The sequence below is a fragment of the Haliotis cracherodii genome, unplaced genomic scaffold, assembly GCF_022045235.1.
Source record: "Haliotis cracherodii isolate W230 unplaced genomic scaffold, xgHalCrac1.p SCAF_2, whole genome shotgun sequence".
Classification (NCBI taxonomy): domain Eukaryota; kingdom Metazoa; phylum Mollusca; class Gastropoda; order Lepetellida; family Haliotidae; genus Haliotis; species Haliotis cracherodii.
In genome coordinates, this window is record NW_027266275.1 from 3,486,436 (window position 1) to 3,509,908 (window position 23,473).

Sequence of the window (23,473 nt, forward strand, 5' to 3'; positions counted from 1 at the left end):
TTATATAGCTGGAATATTGCTGAGTGCAGTGTTAAACAACAAACGCACATGCTGAACCAGTCCCTCAGATTTAGTATAGTTTTATTTTTCTGTTACTTTCAAGTTTAGTTAACGGTCACAGAATTGTTAACATACTTGTACTTGTATGTTTTTGAAATTCATGTTAATGTGATATCCATTTGAAGAAAATCTTATATTTTGGCCTCTATTTATTGTATACTCACTGCCAAAAGAAATGCAAACCATAGAACATAGAGAGAAGTATGTACGTTAAGAAGACATGTTTCCAGTGTGTACCCATTAATGACAAAACTAACAATCAGTCAAGTGATACCACAGTATCTTTATTCTTATCACGATATTCCACGTGATTTCCAAAGTTTACAGGCTAATCCCGCACGAGACAAATGGTGCATCTCAAGTCAAGGATCTATGACGTCATGTGATGCGTTTATGAGCGTCAGTTCACACACCATAACAATGTTTGTTTGTCCATTGAACCAATCTAATATCTCTTAAATATGAGTAATTTTTTAACTTATCCTGCATTACTCCGTATTGCATTTACTGCTGTCTTTGACAGAGTGACGAACTGTGTGAGATCCAGCTGCTGAAGAAAGTTGTCCCAACCAGCTCAGGAGGCAGCGCCCTCTCACAGTCGGCACGTGACCCGGAAGTCATGACGTCACACAAAAACTCATAACTGCTTTGTCACCTCCACGGACGGACGTACTGTGTATCCCTTGTGGAAATTAAAGCTTATTATTTGTTTTTTATATTTTGCGTGTTTCTACATTCATTATATGCTGCTACATTGTTACCTGTTATGGGCCGTGACCTTAGGGTCTTCCCATTCGTAAATTGTAACGTTTATCGCTCGTCTGTGGCTCACGTCACAGTAATTTACGGGCGCAATGTTGTTCCCGCCATTTTGTTTTCTTTCCCGCCATTTTGGCCATTCACCACGTGGCCACGTAATGTCGTGTTCTGCGTTTTGAATTCTCTCTTTGGCTTGGGTAATACATTACATTTATGTATGTTGTTTTGGTGTGCTTAAAGCCTTGCCTTTTCGCTACCTCTCAGCGTAATTGTTTCTTCTCATAAACTTCAATATAATACGAAGTTTTTGAGTTACATTATGTCTCCCGTACTCTGTGGTTTTGCCACATGGTTACGTGTTTGCACATGGTTATGTGTTTGCTTAAAGCTATGCTTTTCGCTACCTTTTAGCGTCATTGTTTGATCTCATAAACTTCATTGAAATACAAAGTTTCTGAATCACATTATGCTTCCCATACTTTGTGATTGGCCACATGGTTATGTGTTTGCTTAAAGCTATGCTTTTTCGCTACCTTTTAGCGTCATTGTTTGATCTCATAAACTTCATTGAAATACAAAGTTTCTGAATCACATTATGCTTCCCGCACTTTGTGGCTTTGCCACATAGTTATGTTTTGCTTAAATTCCAGATTTTCTGCCTCGCTGCACTTGTTGCCGCGGGAACAAATCTGGTCGGGGCCGCCCCTTTCTGCCGTGATTGTACGACGCCCTGTACTTTCACAAGGCAGTGCCGATGTTGCAGTCATTCGTCGCTGTGATCCTTCAGCTCATGCGAGTATCCAGGACACACCTGGCTCAACGTGCTCGTCGACCCCCACCTACGTTGACGGCAGCAGCGCTCAGCGGAGCTTCGCAAGTGCTCCCAGCACCAACGGCGGCTCCCAACGTAGAGTCTGCCTCCCATGGCACGACATACGACCGTTCACGGTCTCCTACTCCACCGGCGGCTCCAGCGCTCCCAACGTAGAGTCTGCCTCCCCTGGCACGACATACGACCGTTCACGGTCTCCAACACCACCACATCAACGCTGATGTCTCCGGCGCCCCCGGCGCCTCTGATGTCCCGGCGCTCCCGGCGCTTCCCGGCGCCTCCGATGTCCCGGCGCTCCCGGCGCTCCCGGCGCCTCCGGCGCCTCTGATGTCTCGGCGCCTCGTGCGCTCCCGGCGCCTCCGGCGCTCCCGGCGCTCCCTCCGGCGCCTCCGATGTCCCGGCGCTCCCGGCGCTTCCCGGCGCCTCCGATGTCCCGGCGCTCCCGGCGCTCCCGGCGCCTCCGGCGCCTCTGATGTCTCGGCGCCTCGTGCGCTCCCGGCGCCTCTGATGTCTCGGCGCCTCGTGCGCTCCCGGCGCCTCCGGCGCCTCCGATGTCCCGGCGCTCCCGGCGCTCCCGGCGCTCCCGGCGCCTCCAACGCCTCCAACGCCTCTGATGTCTCGGCGCCTCGTGCGCTCCCGGCGCCTCTGATGTCTCGGCGCCTCGTGCGCTCCCGGCGCGTCTGATGTCTCGGCGCTCCCGGCGCTCCCGGCGCCTCCGGCGCCTCTGATGTCTCGGCGCCTCGTGCATTCCCGGCGCCTCTGATGTCTCCGCGCTCCGGCGCCTCCGCATCCTCTGATGTCTTCGGCGCTCCCGGCGCCTCTAAGGTCTTTGATCTCATGATCTTCGACGCCTCTAATGTCTCTGGCGCCTCTGACTACTCCGGCGCCTCAAGAGTTACGGAAGAAGCGCCTATGATATATCCGGCGCCTAAGATGACCTCCGGCGCCCAGATCAACAAGCTTTATCAAGCTCAGATCAACGAGCCGACTATCCGATCTTCTACTGCGGCTTAAGGGGCACCATCGGCAATCGCCTCCCCGGCGCCCCTGCCCTCTTCTCTTGCTGCCCTCTTCTCTTGCTGCCGTCTCATAACTCGTCACACGGAGAAGCATGGTGAAACAACTGTCGCCGCTCCTGTCGCACCCGTCGGTCTTCGGGATCGTGACTATCGTTCTACTTCCTAGGTGGAATCTTTTCAACCAATAGACAGTTGGTCTGATTCAACTTGCCCACTGAGACGTTATCCATAATCCCGTCGTTTAAAGCGCTATGATTCCGGAGAGATGACCTGCGGGTTTCCATCGAAACAGAGCGTCATGTGAACAGCGTCTGTATCAGATTCGACGACGACATCCACTTACAAAGAGTTTACTTCGTCGACATCGCCGACACCAACGCTGTTCTACCCTACCCTAGCGCCAGCGTTCCTGAAAGAGACTCTTCCTCGGCGCTCACCGGGTTTTCCACGACGCCCATGGGGTTCCGTGTTTTATCGCAAAACTCGGGTACACCACTTGATCGTCTCTCACGCAGTTCATTGAGGATTGTCTGTGTGTGGAGTTTGCACCTCAGTTCCGACTCCAAGGCGGTTTTCTCGGCTACTGCGCAGTGTGATTTACATGTCACGTGTCAAGTACTCGGACTGTCAACAACTCCGACCGGAATTAGGTCAACTTACCATGGCAAGGGGTGCCATGTATTTCTACAGATTGGTTTCCATGTCTACCTGTACGCTTGGTGCTACCACTCAACCAGGCGCCTGTCGCAGTCCATCCATGCACGGATGTTGGAAACAATAGACCTCCTCTACCAACACGGCTGTCACGAGGAACCTTGTTTCATCAACCCTTCGCTGTAAGAACGATAGCGCCTATAGGCGTTCAAGGGATGGAAAAGATCGCCTTCCTTCGTCCGGTTTGATCTTTTCGACTACGACACCTTCCTATCTTCCGCCTTGACTACCGGACACAGTGTCGATTTGATACTTAAAGTCCCTCGGCCGTCCCACTGACCCCTGTTGCATACCTGCCTCGTATCGTGTTGTCGTCCTCCATCGTCACCTCGATATAAGAACAGGAGTACTTATACGCCGCTTCAGGGATGAAAACGATCTCATTACTTCGTGCAATGGCCATATTGCCTCGACTTCCTACTACCCGGTTACGTCGATGCCCCGGCGGTCGATTGTGAAGCTGGTTTACTTCGTCTACTTGAGGTTGGCTCGCAGGCGATCACACCTTTTTCCGAATCGTACCGACGGTACGCAATCGCAGACCCCTGTTGCTGACTACCACCCCTGCCACCTTGTCAGTGGCTATTGGCCCACACCAGCCCACATTGTGACCACCTGTGATCCAGAGATCAACACCATTGGCACAGCAACAGCCTCGAGATAAAGGCTTATCCAGGACGTCGCTTGCTGACAGTGCTTTCTCGGTCACGCCCTGTTGATCGTGTCCACTGACGACGTCACCGTAGTGTGGTGTTTGCGGACCCAGAGTACTCGCCCCTCTCCCGGCGCTACAAACTCGACCGGCGCCCCCGAGAATCACCATCTTCGGCGTTCCAGGCGCCTCAAGCTCTCCGACGCCTCACGCTCTCCGGCGCCTCGGGCCAGAATATGTCAAACGGTCGACACCCCAACCCTAGATCTGTTTGCCTCATATCTGAATGTGGCCAGCTGTCGTCTTCCATTCCACCTGTGCCGGATACGACCGCTGTGGCAGTCGAAGCCTTCCATCGTTCCTGAGAAGGATTACGCGTGTACGCTTTTCCGACTCCGGTTCTCCCTCCCATGGTTCTTCAGAGATCCAGGCCACTCGACCCCTGCCATTGACTTTGGTCTCGCCTTATTGGTCAGCCAGAAGTTGGGTTATCGACCTCCGAAACATACCCAGAGACAACCTTCTGCTCCATCCACACGGTCTGTTGCCACACCCTCATACCCGCATGTTATCGTCTGCACGCCTGACACACCTGCAGAAAGCCAAGGGCTATTCGGCTTGAGCGACCAAGGCTATTGCTTCAGCCCACCGTCCATCTACAGGGGGACTGTATGCTGATAAATGATGCTTGTTCCAGGCATTTTGTTCTGACAAACACCAGGATCCGATGACAGCGTCACCGCAGATCCTGGTTCAGTTCCTTCTGTACTTGCGTAGCACCCGTCGGTTGAAGGGCTTACCACCCCCACACACCTGGTCGCCATCTACTCCGTTCTGGCCATCCCGGACGATCGGAGAAAGACGAAAATTCCCGACCTACGGGCCTGGCTGCGCTCGTTCAGTCTTGAAGACCTGAAGGCCAAGTTCGGACCGCCTGCGTTGGATCTGAATGTGGTCTTCAACGCCCTTCGAACCACTCCCCTCGTCTTCCTTCTACGACCTTAAGTAGAAGACGGGTGTTTCTACTGGTTTTGACTACTGCCGCTCGAGTCCATGTACAGCACGCCCTCGACGTCTCCCGTGCCCGGTTCGAATGCGGTACCCAGGGCGCCGTTCATCATGGACCGTACTGGGACGTCAGCGTAAAGACTCAACTCCCAGGACAGCCTGATAGATCATTCCTTGTCCCCTCCCCCCTCGTCCAGTGTGGGTGCCGAGGATGAGGATGAGCGTCATTATGCCCAGTAAGGGCACTGAAGGTTATTCTACGATCTAAAGACTGCCGCAAGTCTAGGAAACACCTTTTTCTGCCGGTCTCCCCTTCGTCGCAGTCGTTGGTCAGCCGGAATACTTTTCCCTGTGGCTCCGGACGGTCATCCTTAAAGCTTATGAGCCGCCGGATTGGACCCTCCCCCCAAAGGCTATCACCTGAAATAAAATGAGATCAGGGCGATCGTATTTACACTGGTTCTTCACGGTATACTGTTCCATCCAGTCGTTCAGGGAAGCCTGTTCGTGGCGATCGGACACCGCCTTCACCAACCACTACTTCCGTGATGTAGCCTTGAAAGTTGTCGCCGGCGTTCACAGTTTTGGTCCCTGGTTGTAGCCCAACAGGTCATCTATCTCCGACGCCACTGATTCTCCGATACCCTGAGCGGGGCCCGTCGACCTCTCTGGTGTTTATCACCCCAGACGAGACGGATCTCTTGCGTTCCGCATTCGCTCTTAGGTCAGTTTTAGTTTTGGGTTACCCGACTCATTCTATTGCTGTCACCTATCCGGGTTTTACTTTTTGCATCAACTCTCGTTTCCTGACGACAGGAATGGTAGTAGATGTGGACACCGGCGCCGACGCCAACGCCGCTGCTTCTCTGATACCTGAGCGGTGCCCGTCGACCTCACCGGTGTTCCTTGCCTCCAGCCTAGAGGGCTATCCTGCGTTTCGCATTCGCTCTTGGGATTGGTCGTAGATTTTGCCGCCGACGCCGCTGATTCTTCGATTCCCCGAGCGGGGCCCGTCGAACTCTCTGGTGTTTATCGCCTCAGATTAGAGGGCTCTACTGCGTTTCGCTTTCGCTCTTCGGTAAGTTATATATTTTGGCAACACGCCTCATTGTATTTCGGTTACCTATTCGGGCGTTTCGTTTTTGCATCGACTCTTGTTTCCTGAAGACAGGAATGGTCGTAGATGTTCCGGTCATCACTTGTATGCGGTGCGGATTCATCGGACCTTGACGAGGGTTTAATATGGTTCACATCTGCAGGTATGCCCACCGGCCATGCCGTCTGATAAAGATGCAATACGGAGTAATGCAGGATAAGTTAAAAAATTTAGTAAAATCTAAATATTTTTTACATTTGTATACTTATCCTGCATTACGAAGTCTAAGTGCCCTCCCTTTCGCTACGCTACCTCCCCACGAAGTTTCAGATGTTATGTTTAAAGCAGTTATGTGTTTTTGTGTGACGTCATGACTTCCGGGTCACGTGCCGACTGTGAGAGGGCGCTGCCTCCTGAGCTGGTTGGGACAACTTTCTTCAGCAGCTGGATCTCACACAGTTCGTCACTCTGTCAAAGACAGCAGTAAATGCAATACGGAGTAATGCAGGATAAGTATACAAATGTAAAAAATATTTAGATTTTACTAAATTCTTCACATATGAACCAACATGTATGGTACATGTATTCGCGTTTCTTTTGACAGTGAGTATGTTTCTGGTGTATCCTTTAATGGCATATCTAGCTTGTCCCTGTACAAAGCTGTGTTTCTGCGCAGGGCAGCCCAGTGGTTAAATGATCTCTCATTATACCAAGACCTAGATTTGATTCTACACATAGGTCTACAGTGTAAAACCGTTTTCTGATGTTCCCTCCTGAAAGTGGAGCAATACCTCACACACACTCCAAGAAATGGCTTGTCGTTTGTTTCTCTTTCTCTTTTGATCTTCATACCTTTCAAGCGCTGTCAACAGATTGCCGGCCTTAGAGATTTGTTGAGTTTACCCTGAAGGTATTGACATGACTCAAGAAGAAGCATTTGTATTACTTTTATACATATTTGTTGTGAATTGTAAATGAAACAAATATATAGAATTGGAAGTATAATTGTTCATGTTGTATATTCATTAAATGTATAGAAACAAGGCAAACAATGAGCAGGACTCACTCATACCCCCGACCCGACTCCAACATCAGCTGAAGAACAATATTGTTCAGAAAATCCACTTATCAAAATCAGACTTTGCACTGCATCTCTCCTATAAGTATAGAAAGTGTTTCTTAAATTTGAAAAAAATCCATGTAGTAGTTTTCAAGTGATAGGTCTTAAAAATATTGAAGAAGAAAAACATTCTAAGTTCAAAACGTAAACATTCATATTTTCTCAGAAAATCCACATATCAAAATCTTTATTTGCACTGCACCTCTTCTATTAGTATGGAAACTGTTCCCTTAATCTTAAAGGATCAATGCAGTCGTTTTCAAGTTATAGGTCGCACAAATGTCTGAGTTAAAATATTAAAAATAGCTGTATTTGTTTTCAGAAAATCCAAATATTGAAATCAAACATCGCACTGTACCTCGGTATAACCCCCCCCCCCCCCCCCCCCCCCCCCTTTTCAAGAAAGCTGTATCCGCCCATGTATCTCCATCCCTTTCAGGTCGGGGTCGTATAATCAGATGATTACATAATCAGTACATGAATAACACTCCATCTTGGTACATTGTCAACAAGACACAAGAAGGAAACTAAGGTGTAGAGTGTGGAATAATAATATCAATTCAATTTGCATGTAGACTCAACAAAATTAAGGGAACGACAGAATTTAGTTTTGAAATATCATGGGCGGATCCAGAGCACTGCCTCCCAGGCCGCAGCGGAGAGTCCTTGAGATGAGCGATAGTAACATATATGACCACTCCACTGTCACAGGTTGCCAGAACACTCGAGAACTGAAATAGCGTCATTTCCCTAGTGTGGAATTGTTACGGCAGGAGACCACTGTCCGCATGGAGTGGCCAGCCCGGTCACCAGACTTCAACCCGATAGAACACGTGGAACGAGCTGCAGATGCCCTCTCAAGACGCCCTGTCCTCCCGGCAACTCTACATGAACTCGGCAATGCTCTTACTGAAGAGTGAGACAATCTTCCCTTGGCAACCATCCAGACACTTATTGGGATCGTGAGACGACGTCTGTGACAGCGGACTTGTTTATTAAACCTGTCTTCACGCAATATTGTCTTCGACTATTACAACAGATGCACACAATTTGACGTATTATCTTTTATATTCAAAGTGGTGATCCTTAGCAAACTTTGAATTGTGTATGATTCTCCTATTCGCTGTAACTTGAACTACATTGCTGCATTTGACTTGGGCTGTACATGATGTACAAATTATAAATGAATCAAGGAAAGGCAGTGCCAATTCATAACCAAACAATGTTTGTCACTGGCAGAGTCGTCGAGTAGTATATACATGTTTATTGTCGGAGATACATAAACGCCATTGACGAAAGACATAATACAAGCTGAGTTAAACATCCTTGTGAATATCTGACACACTTCAAAGGTTCTTAGTTCAAACGTTAAGGAGTCCGTTTCATATGCGGGTATGAAACATATTTTGATTAAACCTCAGACATTAATTAGAATTATTCCCAGTCACAAAAACAACATTAATAATCACTGGTGCACAAGGACAATGTATTTAGGAAAGGGGCGTCAGCACAATAAATCTCGGAGCAATTCGCTGTGCAGAACTGAGTCACTGGGGCATGCCAGAAAACGGTGGTTGGTTATACAGGTTCAAATAGATTATATTTCTGGGTTTGTCACCGTATCCGTTTTCGTTGGTTTCTTGGTAGTGGTCTAAGACCTGCATGACTTCGGGCTTTCCTCCCACATCAAGCTGACATGCTGTTAAAAGCGGCGTTAAACCCAACTCACTCACTCACAATAAGTCTTGCCTCATTTAACTTCTCCATGAAAAAACGGTAATGAGATATTCTACATTGCACCGTAGTCATCTTGAGAGTTTTCTGAGGTTCTCAATGGAATTTTGGAATTCTGGAAGTAGAAAAGGTCACCAGTGCATCATGCTTGTTGTAAGAGAGGACAAATGAACATCGACAGATCACTGTTTTCGCCTGTATGTCATAGAGTCCTGATTGCATGGATCGCTGCTCTTGCGATCAACCACTGGTTTTCTTGCTACACTCGATAATATTTTGCAAGGCTTCTTTAGAGATGCCCACGTGATGTTGGCTAATGAAGTAGCTCTAATACGCGATTCAATGTCTGTCATGTATCCGAGTGAAGTAAAAAAAAAACGTTTGAGCATATACAGTCTTCTTATTTAAATGCTATTATTGGTGGGTCCTTAATTTAGGTCGATATGATATATAAGAGACACTCTTTCTCGGTTATCAGCATAATATTATAGCAAACATTGAGATGGTTTATTGATGTCGTTTGTACAAATTACACCAACCTAGCGATTATTTGCCGTGAGTGTATACGTATCGTAAATATCATGTTAGGAACAAAAATTGTAATGTGCGAACCTGTGGCGATTAGCCCGACCTTAATTGCCTTTAAGTAGTGTAGGTCTTCTGCTACCTCTAATTTTGATTTGAACCTCCATCTAACAATTAATTGTGTAGAAGCAGCAGAGATGACATACAATTCTATTTGAATTTATTTGGTGGTGGATTTTAATCTAAAATCATTAATTAGTATTATCAAGATAAGTTTGTATTTTCGGTATCCTGTCATAATGCAGAACTCCCAAAACTCAGAACCGCTTAAAGAACAATTACTACGGTTGATTGCACAACCATTCTAAAATCTAATCCCTCAGTCATAGTAATGGCATCCTCTAGTTTCAGTGAAAAAGACAACAAACAAGTACTTACGTTTGTGTTTTTATATGTGTAATATTATAACGATATTTCATTTGACATTTGACAATTGTATAACAATGACAATTTATGAACATTCATGAATGAAAGCACCATTGCTAGCATGTATTTATGTTCAAAACAGAAGGCATAACACAAACGTGATGATTCCAAACCGATATCATATTATATAATAGGTAGGTTTCTCGACAGGATAAAGCCAACGGATAAAAACGATATCCGTTGGGGTCATTTGCAGATAGAGATGCAAATATCAATGGTCAAGTAGGGACTACTTTCTGTGTTTTCCAAGAAACATGGCGTTGCCCTTGACATTTGGCGATCGAGTCAGAATTAACCATCGGGATTCTGGAGAAACTACTGGGATAATTGCTATCATAATCAAAAGAATAGTCTACTATACTGAAAACCGGTGTCTAAATGTGATTTTTACATTTTACATGTTTTGGCAACTTTGGAGATTATAAATTGCGAAACAATTTAGCAAGGACACTAGCCTAGCGGGATCGGTTTTCAGATCTGCGCTTGTAGTCCTCTGCGGCTTGGAACCTTATCCCCAAACTAGAACAGTTGGATTTGGTCGAAATATGTCCGAATTGTTACCTTGTTTCGGTTTTTTCGCTGTATGTACATCTGACTGCACTTCGTAACGTTATGACAAGACAGGCAGACTCTAAACAAAAGTGACGTCTCATAGATTAGGGTTAGAGTAGCTTCCCTTAGATAAAGAAATGGTACTCCAGCTCCTCACAGCGATAGTCCGTTCGCGGAGCTCAAAACTCCCCACAGTGATAGATGACTACAACCATGCTTGGAGTTGAATTCACAACGGATTGACCGTTATAGTTACAAACAATTTTAAGTGACACTGTAAGTTGTGACACTGAATACACTTACCCCTGCTGAATTACTTTCTTTGTTTGTCAATTTGAATTTCTATTTCATTAAAACTATCATGTAATTGATAAAGTAAGAATGTAAGGGAGAAGTTGGTTGATTTTCCGTTAGTCTGCAATCTCGAACCAATCTGATTATACAAACAACAAAGTAAATTCATCTAGAAAACATGGTCAGTCGTAAACCTTTTCAAAATGAACTATGATGGCATTCACAAACACATGAACAAAAGTATGAACGTGACTGCATTTGGGGTTAGAGGGCAAATTTCAAGATTCTTGTAATGGCCGCGCCCACACTGGTGGCAGCGATGTTACCGAGAGCGTAACGAAGGTGTCACGCGCTGGGAAGGAGCATGGGCAGTTACTCTTGCGGACAGACTGATGGATTGCCGCGAAAGGCATGTTGAAACAATTTGTGTAGGCAGTTGTTGTTTTGCCAATATTTGGAACTATATTGACTGTTGTCACTGTCCGACAATCCGCCAACAGGGGCGTTTGGCGGAAATAGCCGAACGTGAGACTGACTGTCCGACTGACAAATCACTTACCTAGCTTCTGACCTAATATTGTTAGACATGGGAACATTCGCGGAGATGCAAATATCAAAGGTCAAGTATAGGGACTACTTTCAGTGGTTTCAAATAAACATGGCGTTGGCCTTGACATTCGGCGATCGAGTCAGAATTAACCACCGGAAATCTGGAGAACCTACTGGGATAATGGCTATCATTATCAAAAGAATAGTCTACTGTATTGAACATCAATGTCTAAATGTGACTTAGCTAGGGCATTTTACAAGTTTGGGCAACTGTGGAGATGTAAATTGCAAAACAATTTAGCAAGGACACTAGTCTAGCGGGATCAGTTTCCAGATCAGTGCTTGTAGACCTCTGCGACTGGGGTTGTTGGGTTTGGTCGAAATATGTCCGAATTGTTACCTTGTTTCGCATTTTTCGCTGTATGTACATCTGACTGCACTTCGTAACGTTATGACAAGACAGGCAGACTCTAAACAAAAGTGACGTCTCATAGACTAGGGTTAGAGTAGCATCCCTTTGATAAAGGGCAGTTACTCTTGCGGAGAGGCCTATGGATTGCCGCGAAAGGCATGTAGAAACAATTTGTGTAGGCAGTTGTTGTTTTGCCAATATATAAGTTACGCCACTGTCTAAGAGACAGGTTTCATTTGGAATTATATTGACTGTTGTCACTGTCCGACAATCTGCTAACAGGGGGCGCTTGACCGAAATAGCCGAACGCGAGATTGACTGTCCGACTGACAGGATTTCAATGTGTGTGTGTGTGTGTGTGTGTGTGTGTGTCATGATTGTGTTTACATAACACAAGGTGGGATGAATGCACAAAGATAAGTTCTAAAAATTGTTGTCAAAACATAATGACGCGTTGATGTTTGTACATTTATCCTAAATACAAGAGATTTGAACTGCGTAAGGTATCTAGAATTTTGGAATTATTTATTCATAATTTAGGTTTGACCGGTATGCATTATGTAACATAGTTTCCACACCCCAAGCCGACCCCCTACCAGCCATGTTCGTTATTAAGCAACCCATGCAGAGCCTCACTATATCATTGTCTTCTGTGTATTTTGAGATGATATTTTCTATAGTAGAAGAGTTTTTATTTTCTAAAACCAGTATTAATGCAATATTCGTAATATGTAACCAACTGCGTGATCGAGATAGAGGCCGTTAACCGGTTATGTTAGTTAAATATTATTATGCACATTATATACTTTGGTAATACATGTACAGTTAATAACTTTAAGTTGCCGGATAAATCTCGAAAATTTAAAAAATTATGTATGGATGGACGAACGACAATAAAACGTGAGCCTTGATGTGAGCCACAGATGCAGATGAGCTTAGAACACAATGCGTTTCTTCATTCATAACCTTAAATTGGCCTCAATTCTGCTAATAAAATTAGAGTAACCTCCCTTGGTTTCAGACAGTTGCCACTTCCGTCTAAGATTTACAATTATGCATACTCATGAAAACACACTTGGTGTGAACCTTTCCTGCTATAATGGCAGCTGCTAGGTAACTCAATCAATGTGTTTATATATTTTAAACAATATTTACAAGTTGCATCAAATGTTTCGTTAGATATCTCATCTACCAACTTCCGAGAAACAACTTTTGCTGTGACTGTTAGATTCGATCCAGACACGGTCTATTGTGATTTGTTTGTCTTTACACTTCAGTCGTTTATTTATCATATGACGTTGAAGTTACGTTATTTTATGACAGGACTTTTCCCTGACTGCAATGTATGTAATTTGGAACACTATATTTGTTGTTTTGAGGACAATGGCACATTCATGTTTCAAATTGTTGCTCATTGATTTGGTTTTCAAAGACAAGAGAATATTTATGGAGTAAATATGCTAAAGTTTCTTTGGGTGTTCTATTAATTTGGCAGGGGATTTGGAAGCCCCATTTCTTTCTTGTTACAAAAGACATATGTTTATTATAGTTGGGACCTTTGGACCCACCTGTGACAAAAAGGTAGGGTCATTTTAAAAAAGAAGCCAAGGAAACAAGACACTGAGACATGCAGTGTGAGATGCCTGTATCCATCAGTAAACTGAGAAATCCTACAGGAATACAGAAAACAATGATTAGTATGTTCATGATTCATAGTTGAAATAAAAAAAAATCTGAGGACCTGAAATGTAGAATTTCTGAGAGTTGGTCGAGCTTTGCAGCCTAATACTGTTTGCTGTATTATACCTAGTTGAGAAGGAAATAATCCCTGACTTGATTCCAGTGCTATATTATGAAACCTCTTTCACAAACCCTTCTCCCCTTGTGAGGGTATGTAAGACCACCTCACTCAACTATATTTATGTCTACGCCAATTTTAACTGCAGAATATTTGTTCATGTTTAATCTCTTGCTTAACTGGCAACAATCGCCAGTAACTAGGGGAAAGATGTGAATCCTGCTGGGATATAGTCAATATGTGATATCTTGCTAGTTATTGTACTGTCTACTCTTTTGTTGACAGTTTTTAATAATATTGTATAACCTGTTCAAGTCACATTATGTCTGAAATATTGCTAACGTGACTTAAAATATAACTCACTCACAAACCCTACATAGGAGGTCACATCAGGTGAAGTATATCTGATTTTTTAATCTTCAAAACAAACATGAGCAGCAGTTCAACAGACATGCCATGAACGTTGTGGATATTTTGCACACACTGTTTCTTTAAAGGGAATATTTGTTAGTGAGGGTGTTCTTTTGTTAAAATGAAAATTTCCAAATCGCGGTGGTCAAGAGATGAAACCACAACCTTTATTTAGATTGGGGCGTCAGAGTTCACTCATGGTAGAGACATATGAAGGTTTTGTAAATCTTTACACAGAGAAGTTTACATTGGAGTAAAAAATCTGTTTTTAATAAGATTGAAAATCTACTAAAACATATGTAGACAGCTTCATGCTGTTTGTCTCTGGAAGTTTTAGCCCAGACTCTGTATGTCAGTCACTATGAGCAATTTCACGAAAATTACCTGTACCTTGGCTCCAGGTTCCAGTTTACTGTAAGGTGTACCCAGCCCATTTTGCTGAAACATCATGTGCATATTTCATTTGATACATCTCAGTTGTGTTTGTTTACCTGATTGTAATTGTTATTAATGCCAGCCCTTTGTTTCCACATCGTGATGTAGCAGCTTGTATACATCCATCACTTTCCGCTTCAGTGTTTGTCGAAAACGTCCTCGCAGTGACCTAGAGGAAGACTGCGATGACTGCCTTCCAATATCAAAACGCATCAACAAACTCCATATTGAGTAAGTACTTGTTCCCTTACCGGTAGTTTCCATGAAGTGTGTGCTTATGTAAAAACAAATGGGAAATGTTGGGTTCTGCATTAAAGAATGGAGAGTATTATTATCTGGGACATATGTATCATGAAAAAAGGAGAACTATCAATTGAATGCATGACGATAATGTGAGTTATTCTGCTGACCTGGTGATGGTTTGTTTCAGATCGGCCAGACGAAGTCAGGAGGAAGGGTTAGCTAAAGGAGATACAACTCAGGTTTGCGCAAATAGTTGATATGGGGGAAAATTCTAGACTCAGTTACATAGACACTTGGATGAGGTACAATTGTTTTGTGCAGATTATGGAAACATTTTGTTAAAAATTTCAAAATCCTCTATATACTTAAGGCCTTTTATTAACTTTAGGATTTATCATCTGATATTCTGGCAATAAATTTTTTATATGGTATGTTGAAAATTCAATGGTACTTTGTTCCATAGATTATTACTTCTTATGTTTGTGACAAACACAAGACTTGAAAAGATTGTTGACATGTTTATGCATAATCCAAAGATGATCTCTTGAATTTGAAGTAAAGGTATTCCTTGTACATGTTCAGGGCTTCAGTGGAGAAGGAACATCCTCTGCAAACTGTGATCCTCATCTGTTGCCATGGCAACAAGCTCATCTAGTCAATCAAAATCTAGTCTGTGGTCCTGGAGCCAATCAGAGCCAGTTGTCCATTCCTGGGTGTTCAGTCCCCAACCATCAAACACGGCCATCGCTGAATCCAGAAGAGGCAAGAACGAACAATAATGATATATTACACAGTTCAGATAATGTTGGTGCAGTCTGTGATCAGTGCCCCATCAACATGGAGGACATCGCTGGCTACGACCCGGAACTGAAAGAGGGAGAGAACCCACACTACTTCCGGGTCAACAGTATTCTCTACGATGCTCACGTGTCTCGCGTCACACGGACAAAGTCATTCCATGAGCTCAATAGCTAGTGTTGCATGTCTTCTAGTGCCTCTCATCATGTGTCAGGGCTAGCTCCACACCCTAGTGAAGGAGGAGGAACTGGTAGTTTTGTTGAATGCTGTATTCGCCATGTTAACTGACCAACTTCAAGACCAACTTGTCAGGATATTTTTTTTAAGCGCCCCATACCGAGACCGAACACTATGCCAGTCTTTATTTTGTCATGTGTATTACATCATGTCTTACAATAAACAGCAATGCAGGAGGGGAGTATAATTGCCTGGTGTCTATTATCAAAAATGTTTTAGTTCATCAATGTTTGCACGAGGTTTGTTCTCTACCGCACAATCACTGACATAAATTTGACTTGTAAGGTTTTAAGAAGCACCCCCTTTATCATTTTCTAAGCACTCAGGGTGCTTATTATGGCGAGTATGGTACCTCTGTTTAACAGTGTTTAGTTTATATCTGGAAACTAATTCAGAAATTATTTCAAAAAGGGGTTGTCTAGGGATTAGACTGGGATGATTTAATTTGGGTTTGCAGGAAAGACGTTAAATTGTAGAAAAGGGAGTTGATGACACAATCTTCAGAGTAACAGCTCTATGTCACAATGTTTACCATTATTCCTCTGGTTTGTGAAAGACTTGATTCAGTTTTCCTCCCCTCTGATGAGTGAACCTGTATCAATCCCAAATGGTATTAGGTGTTGAGGTTGTGTAAATGTAAGATGTGTATTAGTTCTTCAAAAGAATATTAGGAATGTACAGCCATTGCTACTTCTACTAATTTCAAAATACTCTTATTGTATTTCCCAGTACTTGTTTCACTGTTTTCTTTATACTGGCAATATTAACTTTGTGATAGTTTGTTGAGTAAATGGTTATGGATATTTTGCAAGGTGGAATAATAACACTAACTATCCTAATGTGTGTGTCAGTACATGTATTGCTTCTTCAATATGTGATATAAAGAGTGTATGAATACTTGAATATGAATTGTAACCATATTTGTAAAGCTGTATGAAGTATAAGTTCCGTCTCTATGTGATACTTGCCGCGGTGGCAGTTCTGGCGTCCGTGATGACTCACTCACATTTATGTCATTTTTTTTTTTGCAATCCCATCCAAACGAAACCTCACTCGTTCCCAGCCTTTGAAATTCGTCCAGGGACTCCGATAAACCTTTTTTCGCTAGTGCTTCTTGAACAAAACAAAAATGTTTACTGTTTACATTTTCTCTCAGTTCTATTCAGTTCGGATTTGTAGCAAAATTAAGTATTGAGAACTGGTTCAGAGTTATAGCCTAGTGTGTCTTACAGACCCCGATACAAATATATCAAATACAGCCCATGCAAGTCTTTAATGTTTGGCAAGTCTAGATTACTGGTGTATCTGAAATTGAAGGTCTCTGAGCTCCTTTATATTATATTTTTATTAAGATAATTTAACAACTGTTTTTTTCTGTTTGATATGTTCATTTCAGAGACTAGATGTTAGTCTAAGTTATAGCCTTCAATTGCTACTTGTTGATGAGGGCAAGCATCATTGGATTTTTACTTGTCCTCCACATCATTTAGTAATCTCTAGCATGAATTTCAAAGGCTGGTTCTTTGTTACCAGTAATCCCCGAGCAGAGCTGGACAGACGGCCATTGTTTGGCTCTGTGCTTTATTTGCCCCTTTGGTTCTTCTTTCATTTTGTTTGAAAGTTGATTCTTTGTTCAGATTATTGTAAAACAAGGAGCAGGATGTCATCATGTATAATGATATCTTGGATGCACAGGAGCTGTGTGAATATGTATTCAATATCTAATGGAAGATTGAGATTTTTGTGTCAGTAGAAGCACCTGTGACATGTTGAGACAGACGTGTGTCTGGAGGGAGGTTGTTGGTGTGACTTCAGTCGGTATGATTGAGTAACAGTTAGAGCGGCCATGTAACTGGCATTCTCTACTGGATTTTGTAGATGTATGTTTGGCATCATATTGGATTTAGTTGTAGTGATTAGTTTGGTCAAAGAAATCATTAACTCAAATATATGTAGTTAGAAAAGTAGTGTGGTATATGATCCATTACATTCAGTGTTCGAATTAGCTCCAGTTGCCATAGTTACTGTTGAGGTGGAGACTCTCCAGTAGTAGTATTCCACAGCAACAGGCACTGTCCAGTCGTGAGTGAGTTGGGTTTTTTAGCCACTTTCAACAGTATTCAGGTATATCACGGCGTGTCAGCTTAATGAGGGACAAAAGTGATGTTGGTCTCAGACATTTACCACTTTCGTAAAACCCACGAGCACAGGTATGCTGCTGACAAACCTAGAAACATAATCAGGGTGAACCGGGATTTGAACTCACAATTATAGGTTTCTGGTGTGGCTAAGGGACACAACTCTGCACAGACAATTGCAGCTCCTTAGAGGACTGGGCCACCCGTGCCCTCTCTCTCCAATAATGTAGGCACTATAAGGTTAAACAGACTGTCTGGAAAGATGACTTGATTGCTGAACACTCTTTTTTTACAAGTGATAATGCTTCTCCTTTTGTACCGTTGTATTTGATGCATGCTTTTCATATTTTAGTTGGTTACAAGACCAACAATGACTTTTGACACCCAAATTGTTCAACTCTGTTTTACATTCAGATGAAATGAAAAAAAACACGAGAATTTATCACCGCTGTTTGTATGAAATGGTGAATAATTCATATGAAAATATTTATTCTAACAAAACACCCAATAACATATCTTTTGGTATCTTGCAATGTTAAAACTTGTTTGTTTTTCATTCATGAGTAGCAGTACTAATCTGGGAGTTGAAAATAATTAAAATTAATTTTGGGTACCTACATTAAATAATAGGCAAAAACATTGTAAGCCAACTTATAAGGAATAAGAGATCTTAAAATGGCTATTTACCATAGATTGAAAAAGGTTCACAAATATTTTGAAGCATGTTACCATATTGACAGCAGGAAGAAAAAAACTGGAACAATTACCAGTTTTCTCAAAATATTGATCATGTAAGAATAATGGACTGGCAGCTAATTCAAACACTAATAAGGCATAGATAATAGTAGTTAATCTTTTTAGTTATACATATCTCACTAAAATTAGATTTTTTATTCCGATTCAATCCTTCTTTCCATTAAGATAACTCTTCACAGGAAGTCACATTAGGTTTCTTTATCAATTCAAAATTTTCTATACAAGCGAGCAAAGCATTTGGAGCACCATATATCTTATTTCTGAATCTCAAAAACAAACATAAACATACAGTCCAGAATTGAGACAAATGGTTGTGGATATGTTAAACCATAAGTTTTAAATGCTGTGGCATCTACGTTTGTGTGGGGTTTTTTTTTGGTTTGATCGACATTTTTCACATCAGTGTCAGGGGAGGTAGAAAGTGACAATGAAATTAACAGATTGTATTGACAAAATAAGGAATGTAATAAGACTTAATTGTTTTGGAATGGCAACACGTGACTGGCTGAAAAGCCCGTGCATCTTTCATTTTAAGATTGGGTACCAAAGTTTGCTCATAGTACAGCTAATGTAACTTCCTGTTGAGGGTTTGTCACGTCTTGATGGAGTGAAACTGTTATACCAAACTGATACTGAATGTCGGGTGTCATGACAGTCATACACGTACATCACCATTCACATCATCAATATCAGTATCTAGCAACCAATCTTCCTGAGGTAAGGGAGCTAACTGACTTTATTAGTCCAGTTTCCACCCTTGTCGAACTAGGCTGGAATTATGGAGTTATATTTTGGCTGGACTAACGAATCTATGCATAGTCCAATCAAAATCCCGTAACGAAATTGACGTCCAGTTAATAAACAACATGGCAATGGCTGTGCCGAATTTGTTCGATTGCAGGATTTGCAGAGCATGTGTACCGCCAACTGGGCTTGAACATATTTTCCTAATCTTTTCATTTATAAGGTGCTCAAGTGATTTGATGCACTTCACGAGGTAAAACTTGTTTTATTAAATAACTTATTTTATCTTTATTATCGATGAAGTCGTCTTGACTGGGCGCCGTCATTTTGTTTGAAGCCAGTGCAAGAGATAGGAGAGGTGGAATATGATTGGTCAGTAGTGGGGACAAAGAAAGTACATAACTCATAAAAGCCACTGATGGCCCTACAATCGAGCCTGGAAATTCCATCCTGGTTCAAGGGTGGAAACTTGACTTTTAAAGTCAGTTAACTCCCTTACCTCAGGAAGATGTCAAGCAACATAAAAAAGTTGAAACATTATTGTGCAGATTTTGAAAACTTTGTGTACTACTGCACTAATACCTTCTAATATTGGTAATAAAACTCTGAATTTAAAACTTGAATTATTGATACTGAAGTTTGTGTTCTTTGGTGAAGTTGTCCACGTTTGACAAACACAGTTCATAATATGACTGTCACTTCAATACACATTTGGTGTATCGATGCAAGACAGAAATGGTGTGTATGTATGATTGCAGAATGGTGCATGGACACCCGCAATGATCACACCTGCATGATGACACCCCAAACAGTGTAGACTGCTTTCTGTAGTAGATCTTGTATGTATATCTAGTCAAGGAATGAAAGCCATTACCAGGTTTGTTTATTTATAATTGTATTTTTCTTTTTATTGCTTGTACCACCATGTTGGATTGTATTTTTGCTGTAGATGTTACTCTACAAAATGTAATAAATTATGGCTTGATGGCCTCAAGCTAAAAAATAAAATATCTTTCCACATTCTTGTTGTTTCATTCTCTTGAGGAGTTGAGGAATGTTGTTGAATGCAGCAGTCACAATGTTCCGGTCGGGGCCAGGCAAACCTGTGGTCAATATCAGGAGCAACGATCATATTGTCTGGGTATGATATATGAGGCATGTTCAACATCATGATGCCCCACTACGAGGATAAATACCTTTCTTATTTTTCTTATTTTCTTATTTGACAGAAAATCTGTCTTTGTATTTTTCTAATATTCTCTGTTTCATAACTTTCTGATTATTGGCTAAAGTTAAATGTTCAAGCTTAAATTATTCAAATGTGACCAAAGGTTGGGTGGTCGGGTAACCTAGTGGTTAAAGTGTTCGCTCGTCACGCTGAAGACCAGGGTTCGATTCCCGACATGGTTACAAAGTGTGAAGCCCATTTCTGGTGTCTCCCGCTGTGATATTGCTGGAATATTGCTAAAAGCGGCATAAAACCATACTCACTCACTCACTCCAACCTAACAATCAGTCAAGTGTTACCACAGTGTCTTTATTCTTATTGCTATATGTTGCAAGAGATTTCCCAAACTTTACACGCTAATTGTGCACGAGACAAATGGTGTATCTCTAGTCATGGATCTATGACATCATATGTGATGCGTTCGTGAGCGTCAGTTCACACAACATAACAGTATATTTGTTTGTGCAGTGAACCAATCTAATATATCTTGAATATGAGTAATTCTTCATATATTAACCAATATGTATAGTAGTTTCTTTTGTCAGTGGGTATACTTCTTAAAACTAGTTATGGGTCAAACAATATACTGATATAAGGCCAAACATAAAAGATCTGTTGATGCTAAAAAGAAGTGTAGAAAAAACATGATCTGAAAAGCACAATTGTTTTGTTCCCCACCATCTGAATGATCTGAAAACTGTCGTGTACATTGTACTGCAACAGAATTGTGCATACAGTATGTTGAGCTGTAAGGCAGACAAAACCTGCTTCACAAACACTCTAGCTTAAGAACAAAAAAGAAACCTGAAATGTCCTTATATTATTTTTTCCCTCCTACCAACCAGGGCTTCTCACAAATATATCCCCCAACGAAATTCTGTGTAAGTCTTGTGTGATTGTGTTGGGTCACAATGATGGGTAGAGAATATATTAATACTCATGACTGTTTAATATTTGTTTGTTTGTTGTTTAACGCTGCACTCAGCAATATTCCAGCTATATGACAGCGGTCTGTAAATAATCAGGTCTGGACCAGACAACCCAGTGATTAATATCATGAGCATCGATCCACGCAATTGGGATCAATGACATGCATCAACCAAGTCAGCGAGCCTGACCACCCGATCCTGTTAGTCACCTCTTACGACAAGCAGGGTCCCCTCTTACGGCAAGCATGGGTTGCTGAAGACCTATTCTACCCTGGAATCTTCACGAGTCGACTGTTTAATAAGTGACTACAGTGGAGTATTGAAGAATAGAGGGCTATTGCTCAAAGAAATGTGGCTATGAGACTGTGTGAATAACAGCATTATCAACAGACTGCGGAATCTGTATCTGGTGACGATTTCCAGTCTTCTACACCTGATTGACTGCATCCAACTGGAATGCAAATACTGACTGCATTTAATGCAAAATCATACACATATGGAACATAAATATGTACGTAGATTACAGCAATCAGTACACTCAGGTCTCCAGTCGGCTTAAAGCAGTTTGCATGGTTCAAGGATACTTCCAATACGAAAAAAAGAGCCTGTTCTGTTTTACCAATATTTGTGCTGCCACTTGTTTACAAAACATGAGTACATATCAACCTTTATCATGTTTATCCTTTAATACTGCAATGTATGCAACTGAACAGACACCTGCTTCACTTGCTACCCTGTATCAGCTTTAGTTCCAATCATCCTTGTCAGGATGTTTTGTAATCATGCAAGCGATGGACCTTGGCAAGCGTGCAACAGCAGCAGAGGACATTCTACAAGCATCACTCAAGGGCAACTCACAATAAACACAGGCTACAAAGAGTTCTGAGTCGCATTGCTTAGGCCTAGTGTTATCCATCGCTGTCCATTGCTGCGCTATACAACACCCCGCTGTGGCACAGTGCTGAAGAGCGAAAGTCAGGATCTTGGGGAGGTGCTTAGCAGTGCTGAGAGACCAAAACAAAAATGGCAACCAAAAGCACTGTAGGGAATAACAACAAAACACACTAAACTTTCTCTCATCTCAGAATGAAGGTGCCAATGTTCAAGCAGGCGAGGCTTACTCATTTATTACAATGCATCTGTTTCTGGTTGCTGTTTCAACTAAAATGTTTCAATAAGGAGTTAATAAAAGCAAAATATCCATCACTGATCAGCCCAGAAGATGCATATTGCTGTAGCCTACTTGTTTCACATCATCAGTGCGGTAAAATTATTTACATTTAATACACCAAAACATAACTATAAAAGGTCAAATGCTAAGTCCTGTATGGTATTCTGCTTCGTAACATACGCTGTACATCACGTATCTCTATGTGTGCAGATACAGCGAAATGAAACGTACTGGTGCATAGACTGCTTCCCAGCACTTCCAAGCACTGCCTAGCGCAAACCTCAGTTGCTGGCATAAACAATGATCCTCAGGTTTTTTAAAAATATTTTCCACTCAAGAATGTTTTTCTCAAAGTAGGGGTTTATCTTCGTAACTCTGAATTCCTTAAAAATAATTGGCCTCATCTCCATTATTTCTAAGAAATCTAGAGTTACTCGGACATTCGCCTCTCTACATAAATATATTATCATTTGATATTTTCCACAACTTGTCAATTACCTGCCATAAAACTTTATCTGACAACAGCCTGGGAACCTCGGACAGATAGCCTTAATATACCAAGCAAGATAAGCAAGAAAGAATCGCAAAATAGTATTTTGGAACCTTAACATGTTTTAAGTAGCATAATTGTATAAAACCTCTTACACCATACCCAGTAACACATGAAAAATAAATTCTATCCTGATTCTAAACACTCAATGACAAAGCAGGATCTCTGATATTTTGAAAATATTTTAATCATCATGATCATAATTGTCATAAGATAAGTGGCA

At 42.1% G+C, this 23,473-nt stretch overlaps 1 protein-coding gene across 1 annotated transcript; it reads left to right on the plus strand.

Moving 5' to 3' along the window:
• Window positions 1-12,839: 12,839 nt before the first annotated feature.
• Window positions 12,840-17,915, plus strand: LOC139468622 (uncharacterized). The gene is made up of 4 exons (XM_071250738.1): window positions 12,840-12,925; window positions 14,598-14,687; window positions 14,887-14,938; window positions 15,282-17,915. Exons 1-4 carry the CDS (start codon window positions 12,912-12,914, stop codon window positions 15,672-15,674), a joined length of 549 nt encoding a protein of 182 aa, XP_071106839.1. The 5' UTR covers window positions 12,840-12,911; the 3' UTR covers window positions 15,675-17,915.
• Window positions 17,916-23,473: the final 5,558 nt, after the last annotated feature.